Source organism: Struthio camelus, chromosome W (genome assembly GCF_040807025.1).
Source record: "Struthio camelus isolate bStrCam1 chromosome W, bStrCam1.hap1, whole genome shotgun sequence".
Lineage (NCBI taxonomy): Eukaryota > Metazoa > Chordata > Aves > Struthioniformes > Struthionidae > Struthio > Struthio camelus.
This window is the reverse complement of record NC_090981.1, coordinates 39,822,007-39,837,845: the sequence shown is the minus strand read 5'-3', so window position 1 is coordinate 39,837,845 and position 15,839 is coordinate 39,822,007. Positions and strand designations below refer to the sequence as shown.

Here is a 15,839-nt window from a genome sequence, read left to right as displayed (position 1 = left end):
GCCCACAGCCCCTCTGAGGAGCCCAGGCAGGACACCTGAGTGAGGACCAGAGAGCAACCCCACAGCTCACTGAGAATTAAGGGCCTCAGCAGCTGAAGAAGAGGTTATCATCAGGAGCAAATCCCTCCTTCCCACTCCTATGGCAGCTTGCCTCACACCAGACCAACTTTTCAGGGCAGCACAGCCAGGCAGACAGCCACGACGAGCCCCGCCTTCGCCCCTCGGGGCCATGCCTGCGCCGCCTGCACCGCAGGGGGGGGAGCCCGCGCCCGGCCTGCCACGACCGCGAGCTCGCGGCCCAAGGCCAGCCAGCCCAGCGCCCCACCGCGCCGAGCACCGGCCCGGGGCGGAGGGGAAGGACTGGCCACCAGGCCCTAGTAAGCCCTCTCTGGAAGAGGGGAGGGGGAACTGCCACCGGGGAGACGGTAACAGCCTCCCCGCCACAGCCTTGCGGGCGGCCGCCAACCGCCTCAGCACGACGGTTACCGCGCTGGGACCGTTACGTCACGGGCACCCCCTCCCCCCTCCGCGCCCGCCGCCCGCGCATGCGCGCGCAGCGCGCAGCCCTCCTGGCCCTTCCCCCCGCCGCGCTTTCCGCGGGGCGCGCCGGCTCTCCGCAGCGCGCGCAGGCGCAGCAGGCGGCCCGCGGCGCTGGCGCCTCCCGGCGAGCCGGAGGGGCGGGGTCGGCCGCGTGCCGCCACCTGGAGCCGGCGAGAGGAGGAGGAGGAGGAGGAGGAGGAGGGCGGCACGGTATGTGGCTGGGCGGCGCTGCGGGCTGCTTCCTCCCGCTCTCCCCCACGCCGCGCCCGTTCCGGGGCCGGCGGCGGCGGGCGCCCCCCGCCCTCTGCGCGGGGCGGCCGGGGCCCGTCTGCCCTCCGCTGCCCCGGCTGGGCTCGCCCCTTGCCGCCTGGCTGCCGTAGGGCGGCCGTTGGCCTGCGGCCCTCGGGCAAGGCCGGCAGCGTTGGCCGGGCTGCGCGGGGCCGAGCTGGCCGCGGGCAGGCCGCCGGGTGAGGAGGAGGAGGCGAGCCCCTCACCCTCGTTTCTGGGCTCGGCCGAAGAGACTGGGGCCGTGTGCCTGTCCCGCCGTACCTGCGCCAGGCGCTCGCCCGACCTTCGCCACCGTGATGTCCGAGTGCCCCTTAGCTCGGTGGCACCGATCTGTTCGTTTCTGCTATTTATTCTTTCCGTGATGGTTTAAGAAAGAAAAGGAGGCATACTGCTCGATTGCCAGCAGTCTGCTATCTCTTTACATCTGCTAATTTCCTAAAACACATAGCTCTATTTAAAACATATGTGAGAACTACAGTGTTTTCACATGCCCTATACTTATTGCAGTTTTGCAATTCATCATCTGGACTGGGAAATTCAGGAATTGCAGACATATATATAGTGTCTGTTTTCCATCTTTGCTCATTCTCCACATCCAGGTAACATACAGATTAACAGGGGCTTGGGTTAAGTGCCATCGAAAATAATGTATTTTGAAGTGCTGTGTAGATAATTTATGTCACAGGCAGACAGGAAGATGTTGCAGTTTAGGGCCAAATCCTGAAAAGTAATGAACGCTGCATGACGTGTTGTGACCTTCTGATTTCTTGTTAAAACAGGATGTGGAGTGGTTGTAACTCCTGCTAAATATTTCTGTATGGTGCTGCAATGATACCTGGTGTCTATAAAAAGGATTGAAACAGCCACATTTATAATACATCCTCTTTGAAAGGAGAGGAGAAAAAAAAAAGGGGGAAACTGGGCAAGTTTTCTGAGATAGTCTTTATATGATCCTTAAGACCAGATTTGAGAAGCATACAGGGGGTGGGGAAGGGGCTCATCTGAAGCACAATGCCCTATAGCCCCCTGAAGGCACAATGCTGGCTGTTAGGAGCTGTACTGCCTGGTCCTTACGTGGGTCCTTACGTGCACTCCCTCTGAGTGCAGGGACACCAGAGGTGTTAGGCCTCTGCGTGTTCTTTGTGGAGCCATTCTATTCCCGAAGGAAGAGATGGCAGGCCGCGCACGTGAAATTAGCCCATGAGCTGGATTCAGCTTTTTTGTTTGTCAGTTGGACCATACTGGTAAGGGAATGTAAACAACATCTGGAGTACCGTGTCCCGTTCTGGGGTCCTCCGTGCAAGAAAGTCATGGACATACTGGAGTGAATCCAGGGAAGGGTTATGAAGATGGTTAAGGGACTGGAGCATCTTATTTACAAGGAGAGCTTGAGAGTTGAGACTGTTCGGCCTGGAGAAGAGACGGCTCAGGAGGATGTTATCAGTGTGTATAAATACCTGATGGAGGGAGTAAAGCTGATGGAACCAGACTCTTCTTGGTAGTATCCAGTGAAAGAACAAGAGGCGAAGGGCACAAACTGAAATACAGGAAAATCTGTTCTCAGATAGGAAAAAACTTATTTACTGTGAAGGTGGAACGAGTTGCCCATGGAGGCTGTGGGGTCTCCATCCTTGGAGACAGCCAAAACCTGACTGGATGTGGTCTTGAGAAACCTGCTCTAGCTGACCCTATTTTGAGTAGAGGAGTTTGGATTAGACAGTCTTAAGAGGTCCTTGTCTTGCTGTAGTTGAAGAAACACATCTTTCTTTTAGTTTAAGAAACAACATTTTTTCCATTTTTTTGTTATTTTACTGTTCAATTGCTATGAATCGGTGAAATTTTTAGTGTTTATTTCGTCTGTCATCATTTGTTCTGCAGATGTCCTTTAGTGTGGCTGGTGAAGAGGACTTCTTTTTGGAAGAAAAAAGATTCAAGCAGGACTGTGAAGAATTTATTAAACATTCACAGCAAATAGGAGATGGTTGGGAGTGGAGAACTAGCAAGGTAAAATAATCTAAGTATCAGTAAATAGTTCCTACCTAATCTTCTTCTCAAGTTTTAAATACCCTTGCTGGCCTTTGTTGATTTGTTGACAACCTTTCCAAACTAGAACGTCCTTTAGAGTGGTTTACATCGCATGAAATAAATGACATTTTAAACAGCTGGTGCAAAACCAAGAAACTGCAAAAGTGATTTAGCTGAGGATGTAGGCCAGTACATCTATTAAATAGATTAATAGTTCATGAATCCAGAAACAACTGCTGTGATGGTGTAGTGCAACCTTTTACATAGCAAAGGGGTAGGATTATGCGGAATAATTTCTGTTCTGATCAGAAATGATCTTTCAAGGAATATTTATTAGATGACAAATAACAGAAGCATTCAGAGCAGAAAAAGAGCGCTCAAAACTCCCAGTGTTGGGGGGACAATCACACACCTCTTAGCAAGCCATTCTAATGGTTGACTATGCTTACAATTAAAAAAAAAAAAATTCTACTTCTGACCTGAACTATCTACCTTCATCTTCTAGCCATTGGAACTTATACATTGTCTGCTAGGCTGAGTACCCTTCTTTTATCAGAATTCTCCTTATTTCAGTACTTTCAGATTAGAATCAATTCACCCCTTAACCTTGCCTGTGTTAAGCAAAACATATTGAGCTCCTTGGCTGTTTGGCATGTTTTCCAATCCTTTAATCATTCTTGTGGATCTCTTCTGAATCCTTTCCAGTATATCAACATCCTTCTTCAACTGAGGACAGAACGAGACAGTGGATGTTATAGCAGTGCTAAATTCAGATGTTATAACCTTCCTGCTCCTAGCAAGTTTCTTTGGTTATATACCGAAGGATCACTTTAACTCTTCAAGCTGAAATAGCACATGGTGAGCTCCTATACATCTAATTACCCATAAGCCTTTGCATGGGTTTTATGCCTAAGGATTGAATCCTTCATCCTACAGTCTTTGTCCTAGATGCACCCATCTATTTGTATTTAAAAATGCATGTTATTTGCTTGCTTACAGCAACCAGTAAAATCTATCTATATGAGTGATCAATCCTCATTATTTACTGCTTCCCCACCATTTTCAAACCTCACCAATAATAATTACATATTGTTTCTAGGTCATTAATCAAAATTTTAAATAGCACAGGGCCAAAACTAATCCCACAGGACCCCATTAGAATCACTTCTTTTATGATGATTCTCCATTTTTAAGTTACATTTGAGATGTGTGAGTTAACCATTTTTTCATCTTTTTAGTGTGTGTCACATTAGTTTTGGGTTATTTTAATTTTTTAATTTCTGCTTGTGGAATCTACAGTTGCCTTATGGAATTCTGTGCATATACTGTCACCACTTTTATCTTTATCAACCAAACAAATCTTTTTACCTTGACAAGATCTGTTTTTATTAAAAGGAATTACATTTACTGGCTTCAATTTTTCATTTACTGAATTCTATATCAAATCTTCTGCTATGTTGCTTGGGATGATGTCAAGCTAATATGCATATAGTTACTCAAGCTATCCAGTATGTGTATATTAAAGATATATTGGTACATGCTGGCATTCTCCCAAGTTCTCTGAAACTTCCGCAGCGCTCCAAGAAAATCAACAATTCTTAGGTGTATTTAAGAATATTGATGATAGCCACTTCGTGTTACTGTCCTACTTAACCACTTCTGAAATGAAAATTTTGTAATAATTGTAGAATATGGCTATATCATTTATATTTGTTCTCGAGTAACAACAAATATTTTGAACACTTGCTTTTTCTACTTCAAATGCTTCTGTTATTTGCTATCTAATAATAGATCCATATTATTTTATGATTTCTTTTTCCCACGCTTTTTTTGGCTAGGTGGGCAACGTAGTTTTTCTTATGTTCTCTTGCTTCTCATGCCGATTCTCAGCAAGGAATGGTTTGGAATATATACTCATTATTATTAACTTTTTGTTTCTTCCGTTTACAGAATCCATGTTGCTAGTTTTCTTTTTTATTTTATTTTAATGGCTCAGTTCCCATCCTTTCATGAATTTTGGGGAGAAAAGTCATCCTGGTACCATTCTGAAGTGCAAGAAGTCCCGGAGTAAATACATGATATCGCTTTTACAAAATAATTATACATTAGCATTTGTAACCCTTTCATCACAGATAAAACTGAATTTCAGTATGAAGAAAGAGCTTGGTCGTAGATACATTCTGTTTAGAACACATATGGGTTTTTAAAATGCTGAAAATATTAGCCAGCTATTACAAAACACCCTTTCTTACAGGCAACCATTTGAAACTTTAGATTTCAGTCCAAGGCTGTATTTATGAGGGATTTATTCAGCAAAGAAAGATGCTATGAACCTCTATCGGGAATTCAATACATGGGTCAAAGTTTGAACTTTCTGTGAAATAGGAAGCTTTGCTGGAAATAGTGAAATGAGATAGATTTTTGTTCTCACTATAAAAAACGGTGAGAGTTTTTTTTAGTGGGCCAAGCTGGCGACTCTGTGATTTCAGTGTGTGATAAAAACCTGGCCATTAAGAACATCCATTTATAATATATAATCAGGGAAGAGAACTTGTCTTTAACAAGATGTCTCATTGTTTTTTTTTCTTTTTCTTTTTCTTTTTTTTTTTAACAATTTATGTGCTATGGGTAGTTTGGGGCACTCTTAATTTTCCTGATGTAATTCACTTGGATCCCATTCCTCATTCCATGCTCACGTGAATAGACCCATTGATAGCAATAAGACCACACAAGTAAACTAGACTTGTAGAACTATGTTCTTATGTTTTCTGTGGAAATTAAACTTAAATGGTGAAATGATATCCATTTTTTTTGCTGAGCTGGCTCTTCTGGCATAAGCTCACATGGCCCAAGCAGAACCCTATATTTACAGCTTTAAGTGAAGTGTTCTAAACTGTGTTATTTTTATAACCTGTTTTTTTTTCCAAATAAATCTGTAAAAAAGCCAAAGGCACCTCAGTTGTAGGACCTGATGGAGGTGAGTTTGGGCATTAACGCTGATGTTACTCGGATTGGATAGTTAAATCTCATCAGTGAATGCTGTTGCTCCTCTTGCTGTCTCTTTTGTTTCATGTTTAGTTAGGTTAACCTAGGTAATCATGTCAAAGGCTGTGTGTATGGCTTCACTTGTTTGTGATGCACACTTATAAGGCAGTTGGAGTAGAAGGGAACTCCCATTACCCATTTTGAGGATCAAAGTCTGCACTAAAGTATTGATTTGTTTATAGGGAAAGAAGTATACAAAGTATGTACACTATAGAGAGTGCAACGGGAGGGATGCTTCTCTTTCCTGTCTCCTCTTCACCGACCTCTGACGTGTAACTGTCAAATGCAGAGACTGCTAACTCCCTGTTTCCATCTGTCCGTAGATATTTTTCAAGGCATTCAAATACTATAGAATGTGAAGGCTGTTAGAGCTTTGGCTCCTTCTTTCCCCTCGCAGGAAAAACTGGTTCAGGGAGGTGAGTGTTATATCCAGCCCTTCTCTGGCAAAGCTGATGGTGCCTTGGGGCAGTTCACCTCTGTGGGCGGCAGTAGTACTTTCTCTGCTGTTCTCAGGGGGATAAATACCAATGTAGGGAGCTTTACTCTTGCTGACCCTCACAGGAAGCTCCACAGGAAAGAGAGACTTCAGAGAGCTTTGAATAAATGACTTTTGTGTTGCCAAGTTAGGCCTAATTTTTCTGTCACTGTTGTCCTCTTGCGTGCTTGACTTTTCATAGCAGAAGATGCTGTTGGTTCTACAATAGGACGTCCAGAAAAGTTTGGAGTAGTCATGCTCTTGATGATATTTAGTGGGAGAAAAAAAGCGTAGCAGTAAGAGAAGTTATGAGCAAGGTAATATCATAATACCAAACTCCATAATAGCATCCGTGCTTAAAACTTCACAGACAAAAATGCAGATCAATAACATGGTCGTTTTATTTCAGGTATGAAAGTTGGTAAGAACAAAGTACACAAACAGCCTATAGCAGATGCTGGAATTATATATTCTACAGTATCACTGAAAAGAGAACTGATGTGTCAGAATAGAACACATGTTGATTTAAAAGTCAGACTACATGAAATAAACTGTGTCAGAAGTGATGGATTAACTGAACAGTTAAGTTACAGTTAAATTTGCAGCCTTGTCAAGCAATTTAATGCTATATTAATGAATTTTGTAGAGAGACTGTTTTAAGTAGAATCCTTTCACATCAGATGTTGCACATAAGCTTTCTGTATTTGTTTGTTTAAAATAAAATGTGATGAAACAGCTAATAAAACCCTATTTATTTGTTTCCTTGAGAAATAAGTCCTTAACATGCAACTACTGTTCTTTGTGTTCTGTGTGCTCTTCCTCCATTCCAAAGTGCACATTTTTCTAGCGATCTGTTATTAAACTCTTTTCTCTCTTCTTATTTCTAATTGACAAAATAATCTTTATATATGTGTGCAGATAGTCAGGTCAGCAATGGGGGAAAGCCCTTAAAAGCTTCTTCTGCCACTGTGAAATTGCACAGGGGCCTTTCACAACAGCAAACCACGTGGCCGGGAAAGCAGAATGATAAAAAGGGAACTGGGAGAAGGTATGGATATCGCTTTGTCTGTTTTCCCTTACATTTGACCCTCAGAGCTGATCAAGAGAAAGCAACAAGTTGTGACTCTGCACGCACAGGTTCTGAGGTTTTTTTAGGACTTTATCAAAGTTAGTAGAGGGAGCAGAACTAATATCAACCAAAGTACCAAGAACTGGGAACTTTATACTGGTGTGAGTGCATTGCTTGAAATTGGTATGTCCAAATCACTGTCAGCTGCTTATTTCTTCATGACCTTAATGCACTGTCTTCCAACTCTTTGGCACTAATCCTGGTCCCCAGATATCAGTTGACTCATTCAATTAATAGCTATATTAAATTTTATTTTCACTATTCAGGTCTTTGACTTCCGTAACACCGAGAACTTGTATAAACTACCTGTGAGGAGATGCTGAGAAGCAATGCAGTCATTGGTGCCTACAAAAAGACTTAGAGCTTATGCCTAATTACCATGCAGTGTTTATTTTATAGAACAGTGATAGCATGTAGCATTTTGGTTACAGAAAATATTTTTCTTTTCTGTTTTCTGGACACAGGACTTTGCTGATGGTTATCTTAGTAAAACGCACTTCCAAATAACAAGTAGAAATGTCTCACCAGATCTCAAGGAAAAAAACAATGATAACATTGAACAAACGTTATTTATGCATGTTGAAGTAAGTACAGATTTTTTGTATTTATAGACTTTTATGTTTATAAAATAAATCATGAGCATTAACAAATTATGTATTATACTATTCAATACTTGAACACCTAATCCCTCCAGAAAGATTTCAGGTCTTAAGTTATGAATGGCTTTTAATAATTCTTCATAGAATTCTTATGTATGCAGCTAAATTGGAGATGAAAATTGGGACGAAGTCGAAAGGTTACAGCATCTTATATATGTGTTATTCTCATCACGGAAGGATATTTGTTTACATATTAATTCACTAACATTAAGCTTTTTGGAAAAGATTAAGCATCAAGATTTAGTTATGTTAAAGGTAAATATTAATTAAAGCAAATGTTGAGGTTAATATTAATGTGAGATTATATTTACTGAAGAAATAACTCATGTATAGGAGTTCTATACTCATAAGGCTATTAGTATGAGAAGTATTTGGACACTTTGCTACTGTGGCACTAATTCTTACAAATATTGAGCACTTATTTTAACTAGTGGTGGAAGGAGAAAATAGCGTTGGAGTTCTTGAAGAAAAAAAAAAACTTCTTTCTTCCAGAAAATGAAAAGTGTTCATTAAACTCAAGGTGAATTGCTTTGAATAATTATTTGCTTGTTTGACTCTGCATTAGACATCCAGATTATTGACTAATCGGGATACAAACATGAGAAATTTACTCCCTTGTTATGTTATTATCATATATGTGAAAAGAAGTAATGGATTTTAATTGACTGAAAACAATACATTCTTTATGTTATAAACGGTTGAATTGATTGACGTGGTATATTTTTCAGTTACTTTTTTCTGTGGCAATTCCTTTTCTTTTTTTCATCAGCACATTGATTCTCTTTTTCCCAGAGAACTCTGCTACAGGATCTGAAATGAGTATTCTTTTGGCCTGATTCCTGAAGGAAATGACAGTTATAAAATCATGCTATCTGTTAGTCTGTGATATTGTCCTTTCTACTGATTTTTGAGTTCACTGACTAATTTCATCCAAATTTTAAAGAGAGGTTAGATATCAAAAAGAATTAAATTACTGAAAGCTGATGACTGGCTGGATGAAAGGTGACTTTTACTAGCAGACAAAATTCTGGTCTTTACCTTCTATTTGGCTAGTCAGCGTAAGTGTAGGAGTGGCACCTTGGTCCTTCAGAGTATGATGAGGAGCAGATGAGTGCTGGAATTGTTGTTTGAAGGCTAGGGTTCAAACAACACAAGCAGGCTGGAAATGTGATGTAGTTCCATTGCTGATAGAACCACTTGTTTAATACGGCCGAAAAAAAGAAAAAAAAGGAATTATAAAATTTTACAAGGCTGTTGCTGACACACCAGCTTTTATACAAATTGGAATCCGTGTCATCTTTAGAATCATTACCTTATATTTGTTTGATAGGTGCCAATTATAAGCATGATGTGCAAGTTACCTGAAAGGTACCTGAAGCATTTAAAATTTTCCTCTAATTTAAATTCTAGTGTTTCTTAAAATAAAGGTTAGTATCGGTGCTTTGCTTACTTTATCACTCTGTTTGTATACTTCAGTCCTGACTTGTAAGAACAGATTACTATTTATGTTCAGAATTACTTTCGACGATTGTGCCATTGTTTTTATAATGAATCAAGTCTTCATTACAGAGTAGATTTTAAATGAACATCTTGTAAAGCTGTTGGGCCCTTCTTATGGAAAGAAGTATTGGCTGCAGAAAAAGTATCACAAAAAAGAGGGCTTCAGAGGTCTAGTCTTTAATATACTGAAACATGGTTTCAGATCAAGCCCTATGGTTTATCAAGGTACTAATAATTACCTTGTGAAATATTGTAAAAGATTTCTGTGTTTAGAATCATAGAAGTGTCTAGTTTGGAAGAGACCTTTGAACATCATCTGGTCCTCTTCAGAAGGAGTCTTTGCTCATGTTGCACAGTAGCAATAAAGAGGAAGAGCGAAGCAAGAGAACGATCTTAGAATATGACATAGGTTATAGGACATGAGCCTACATATAAGAAAAAAATTGAGTTTCCTCCCCAAAATATTTATTGCCTAATAGAGATTATATCAAATTTATATTCTTCATTAAACTGAAGGGGAACCCTGCCATTGAAAACATAGTTATTTAACCTAGAAAATGGGAGAAACACAGAGGTAAGTTAGAAAATCAAATTTGCTATGGATGTGTCAAACTGTATATTCAACAATAAGGAGAAAGTAATGGAAGTAATGACTGCAGAGGGGACAAATCTGTTTAAGTAAACTCATGTGTGTATTGGAAACGTGCTCTTTTCCACCTATGTTGAATGTCAAAGTCCTTGTTGTGCTATTCTTGAACAGTCTGTTATTTAAATAGGTTTTGTTATTATAAAAAACACAGTTTACATCAATAAATTGCATAGTGTTAAATAGTTACTACGGTTACTCTTTCTAAATGTTGTTGAAGTATGTTCTAATAAAACAGAGTTCAACAAAGAGTGCTGGTTTTGAGGAAACTTGGAAATTCAGTAGTTAGCATATTTTCTTAGAAAATACTAGAAATTTTATTTGTATATATTTGAAAGCTGAAGGAGCTCAAGAGAAGAATATAAATTTCTTTCACAAAGTCTATGGCCATTGTCTGACAGTTTTACAGTCTAGAATTACTATTGCGATCTAGATCTTTGTCGTATGGTATCTTTACTACACGTTTCACCGAGATAGATGCATCTGTGTTTGTTGTCTGATCTTCTCCTTCAAGGTGTGGTAGGAAATACCATACATAGTTTTTTATAAGATAGCTAATTAGGAACAGCCAGAAAGAAAAAATTAGGAAAATGAAGTGCATATAATCAATAAACAAAGATATGTTATCCATTTATTGGAAGAACAAGCAAAGACAAAGATAGGGGAAAAAAACCTTCTGTGGTATCTGACATGGCATAAGAGGCAACAAGATTTTCTTCTAGAGTGTTCCTGGGAATGCAGTTTGGAAATTACTATTAGAACAGAACTTTAGTTTTGTCAGGCAAGGTGAGAATTAGGAAGAAAATTTGAAGACAAATTTTTGAAGCTGGAACGAAATAGTGAAATTATCCATGATGAGACTATAACTCCTACTTAAGTAATTGAGCGAAAGAACATATCAGAAAAGAGGTGGTGCCGAATAAATCAGTGGGTATATTCTGTTGTAGCAAAGAATACAAATAGGATGTTGAAATGACAGAGAAGCAAAATTACTACTTTTCTGTTTGTTTTTAACCTGTCAATGGATCCTACAGTATGATGATACAGTGCAGAAGAATACAGAGCAGCTGAATTGAAATAACTTTATTAAAATAGAAAATTAATTATCGGGTATCAGAGTATCAGAAATTTGCTGATCTTATATGATCCACAGGGAAACTAATGAAATTATTTGAGAAATTTATTTCAGCTCATTACTCACAAAGACAGTTAACTTTTCCAACTTTTCTAGCTCACTCTGTGGTACCTAATATTTGGAGTCTTCCTGATGAGGGAGTTATCTATTCTGGTCTCTTCTACAGGGCAGTCTGTATTATGTGGTATTTTTTGTTCCATTTATGCAGCTTTATTTTAATGAAGAGAAGCAAAAGTATCTACAAACCAAGAATAAAGTCCCATGTGGGATTCTTTTTGCTTATTTTAGGTATCTGCAATATAGATCTGGTCACTTAAATCATTGTTTACAGCCTGAGAAGGGAAAAAAGCATTTTTTGGTACAATTCAGTCAACCTATTTTTGATGTCTTCTCTAGGACAAGATGAATCTAGAAATATCTGCTTCTTTCATTCACAATCAAGAGAAGCTAGATGGTTAACTCAGATGAAGTTGTCTGCACTTTGTCGCATGAATCTCATACAACCAAATATGGGTATGAGCCCATTAAAAGCAGTAATAATTTTTGCTGTTGACTTCACTGAGGCCAAGATTTCAATTTGACATTGAAGCTTAAAGTTGGTTGAGGACTGTATTTTGTAAAGCAGCGACTCGAAAAAAGGGCTTAAGGGTAAGCCACTGGAACAACTGACATTGGCTTAAACTTTGAAGTCTTTATATTGAGACTCGCATGCTTGACTTGAACTGGTGATTTTAGGTTTTGTGCAGTGGAATACTATGGCCTTTGTCATACTTGGGGTCAGAATAGTCAGTCACAGCCAGTGCATGTAATGGAGCTGTACATGTTAGTATACCGAAGCATCACTGTTTTCTTTTTTGAACAGCACAATATCACCATTTTTTTTTTTTTTGACAAATTGCTGTATTCCAGCTCCTGTTGGAACTGCTGGCTTGCACAGTGGTTCCTGATTTGCAGGTATTGAAAGTTGCTAATGATCAGCTAATTGGCAGTAAGTTGCTATAATGTGAGGCAGCTCACTCTATAGTTCTGGAAGGAAGGACGCTAAGAATAGGTTTGGGAACTACTGTACTATTCTACAGCAAGTTGGCATGTTGTTACCTAGTATAAAGCGGGTTCTCCGATTTCTGCAACTGAAGGCTTCTGCCGTGCACATAAGTAAGTTAATTGATGGTTGCTTCAGTTAATGAGCAAGTCTTCAGAGTCTGTCTTCTTGTTGTACTTTCACATGGCAGTAGTCCTCTGACATCTAGTTTTCAGACACACTCTTGCTAAGTGCTAAACTGTCCTAGGCAGTAGAGGAATTATCTTATGAACTCAAATGAGAAGTGCATAGGGTGCAGGAGACTGTTCAGAGGGTCCACTTTTAAGTGGGTACAGTGTAAGAATCATGAGTTGGGTTTTATTCTCTACATTGAAGTCACCCTTAATACAAACTTAGGTTAAGGTGAATAAAAAGAAGGATTTACGTCTGCCTAGTTGCATTGACATTATAAAGGCAAAGGATTTGCACACAAGTATGCTTAAATACTAATACCTACTTATAGCAGTTTCAGAAAGTTTCTCTTTGTACTTGTTGGTTGCTGAGTTGTCAAGTCATTTATCCAACCATGTGTCTGGGGATGCTGGTTTATGCAGACCCTATCTCTTTCCGTTTGTCTTCTTAGTAGAAAAGGATTGAGAAAGTTCCTCTGGGATGCCATTTTGTGATTTCTATTGATTTATTTTAATCGGGATGTTTGTTTTAACGTGAGAAAGTTACGTGTGTCCTTTTTCTTGAGGAATTGTTTCCTGCTCCCACCCAGCTTTTACTCATGGTAGTATACCTATCCAGATGGTAAACAGAAGCTAATGACATTGTGACTAAGCCTAAATGAACCTTTGACTGAGTTTGTAGAGGACACTCCTTTTTAACCAGTAAGCTCGTGTTCAATCCTTAGAACATGAGCTGAAGAGATCGTACATCTGTTTTAGGGTATCTTCCAATATATTAAAAATAGGATGAGATGCAAAGCAGGGAACTGGTACAAACACACTGTGCCATTTTAAAATTTTCAAGTTGCAATTTGATTCTGGTTAAATTTTTATTGGATCAGTTGTTACCTGTCTGTGCTGCCCTGAACTTATGCCAGATGAATATCATTGATATTTTTCCGCATAAACCTTGTTTAACTCTCATATTGTGTTCTGGTTGATTTCACAACAATCTGAGTTTGTGTTCTTGCTTGATTCAGATCAAATCTGTCCTATCGGGAGGTCAGTCAGGATCTGTATCAGTGAGCATGGGATCGTGTCTTGGTTTGTATGACTTTTTTTATATTGGAATCATATATTTCAAATAAATACTTCTTTGCTGACAACCTTTGTTATGCAAGTTTATAAACATGATTCATATAAGTTCTTCATCACAAGCTCTTCATGGAGACTAGATGTGATGATGAACAGGTGTGCAGGGGAGGTAATAAGGTTGATGAACTTAACCCAGACTTGGTTTTGAGGGACACTGTGCCAGTGGTATCTTGACTCTGTATGAGACAGTAGCTTCCACTTTCATCGAAACTGGAATCTTATCCTTCTATGTTTGTGCTCTTTTTTCCCTTTTCAATCATCCTTTTTTTTTTCCCCTCAGTCTAAGTAAATCACAATGAACAGAATATTTTTTTCTCCCTATGACTGAAACTATTCGAATGCTATAAAGTCATATTTCACTTATTTTATTATGAGCCTTGGGTAGTCCATTGCACTTAAATACTGCCTTTCATTGTAGACTTTAGTATTTACCATCAACTGAATCCAACTCCAGCTTTTATTAAGTGCTATGTGGACACCTTTTAAGCAAGGACAGAGCAATTATTATCATACATTATGTGAGTTGTTGACAAGGTGAAATGAACAGTATACAAAATTCAAAAGGAAGACAGTCCTGCCTTGAAGAGCTTAAATTCTAAAAGAGTAAAATAGAAAAATCTGGATTCACTTTATGCATTCTTTTTGTTTATTATTCAAATAGCTCAAGGGAAGCAATAACTTGGAGTAATAATTCTCTGTGTGTGGTTTGTCTCGGCTCTTTTGGGTATTGCAGAAAAGTGAGTCAGCGTGGAACCATTTCTGAAGCTACAACCATTGCTAGTTTATGAAGGAGTGGGCAGACTAGGAGCGCTGAATATCTTTTAGTACCTGATGCTACCTTTGGAAAATGAGCATTGAGCTTTGCAGACATGTTGATGAAGTTATGTATTTATTTTTATGTGGACTCCACCTTTGCTGGCAGATGTTCATTAGCGTTTAGTGAAGATCTGCCTGATGGAGGATGTGGGAATGAGTCTGACATCTTTTTCATACTTCAGAAATACCATGTGATTGCTGTTCAGCTGTGCTGCTCAGTCTATAACAACTAGAAAATTCCAATTCTCAGTAATTATTAATCATTTTTTCTTTAAACAAACCCAGTATTTTTAGAATTAAGAACAACTCCTTTTTTGTGCAAAAGTAAATAAGACAAACTCAGTGTAAACATTTGCATAACCACAGTATTTGCTGGATGGTTAAAAAATGTGAAGTAAAAACCCAGTAAACAGTACTCAAAGGGAAAAATGTAAATACATTTAATGGGATCCAGCACTCACTGGAGATATAATAAATGGACCTTAGTACAGGGAAAAAAATCAAGTATTACATACTCACCTAAAACATCAGTTTGTCATGAATGATCACAGCTTAAGAGCAATGCAGCTGCTTCACAAACAGATGAGTTTTTGCCTCGTCTTTCTCCTCATTTCCCTGTTGTTCTGAGGAGGGCGTAAATGATGCTGCATCTTTGCTCAACCCAAAATATGTTCCCTGGAAAAGCTGATGTAGGAAGCTTTGGTAGCTTTGATAGGAAGGAAGGAAGAATTCTAATTTCAGCCAGTCTCAGATCTACTCAGACACTCTTCAGTGTGCTCAGCTTAGAAGTATTCCATTAGGTCTCCCTGGAACCAGAGCTTCTTTTGGTGCTGATATGGTTTAGAAATATGGCTGAAAGACACTTGAGGATAGACATTACACCCTTTCCTTGAGCTGGAGAAACCCCAATAAAGGAAGAATGCTGTGGTGACAGAAGTCATTTGAATCCCAGATACATCGTGCTTCTGGATTCCTTCATTGATGGGATGTCTCAATCCTAGTGGAAGGGCCTAACTGCTTGTGCTCTTATAAAGACCTAGAGGCGTGGGAAGTTTCTCTGTCCCACGCACTGACCTCTGTAGATCACTTTCTGTGTGTCACTCTGGTATCCCTGGCAAATCTTATTAACAGTAGTTACGTTTAGCCTTCAACAACTTTGATGACATGCTGTTGGCTTGACTGTCATTGTGGGTGGTGGGACTCTAATCTTAATTCTCTATCTTTAACAGTCTTTG

General features: G+C 39.5%; 2 protein-coding genes across 3 annotated transcripts in view; both read left to right on the top strand.

Annotated features, from left to right (window-relative positions):
- The first annotated feature begins 229 nt into the window (after positions 1-229).
- Positions 230-1,198, top strand: LOC138064331 (proline-rich protein 2-like). Its single transcript, XM_068926374.1, has one exon. It carries the CDS (start codon positions 230-232, stop codon positions 1,196-1,198), a length of 969 nt encoding a protein of 322 aa, XP_068782475.1.
- LOC138064245 (ubiquitin-like-conjugating enzyme ATG10) overlaps positions 662-15,839 on the top strand; it is a 94,116-nt gene continuing 78,938 nt past the window's right edge. Inside the window, exons 1-4 of one of the 2 annotated variants that reach the window (XM_068925945.1) lie at positions 662-750; positions 2,707-2,832; positions 7,967-8,086; positions 13,674-13,737. In XM_068925945.1, the coding sequence (XP_068782046.1) occupies positions 2,707-2,832; positions 7,967-8,086; positions 13,674-13,737 (310 nt within the window). In that variant the 5' untranslated portion in view covers positions 662-750. Of the gene's footprint in view, positions 751-931; positions 1,428-2,706; positions 2,833-7,966; positions 8,087-13,673; positions 13,738-15,839 lie in introns of those variants that run through there. The other variant, XM_068925946.1, reaches the window with a different exon arrangement.

Bases quoted from the DNA above. Each gene is read 5' to 3' on its own strand.
- LOC138064331 (XM_068926374.1), top strand. From the start codon at position 230: ATGCCTGCGCCGCCTGCACCGCAGGGGGGGGAGCCCGCGCCCGGCCTG.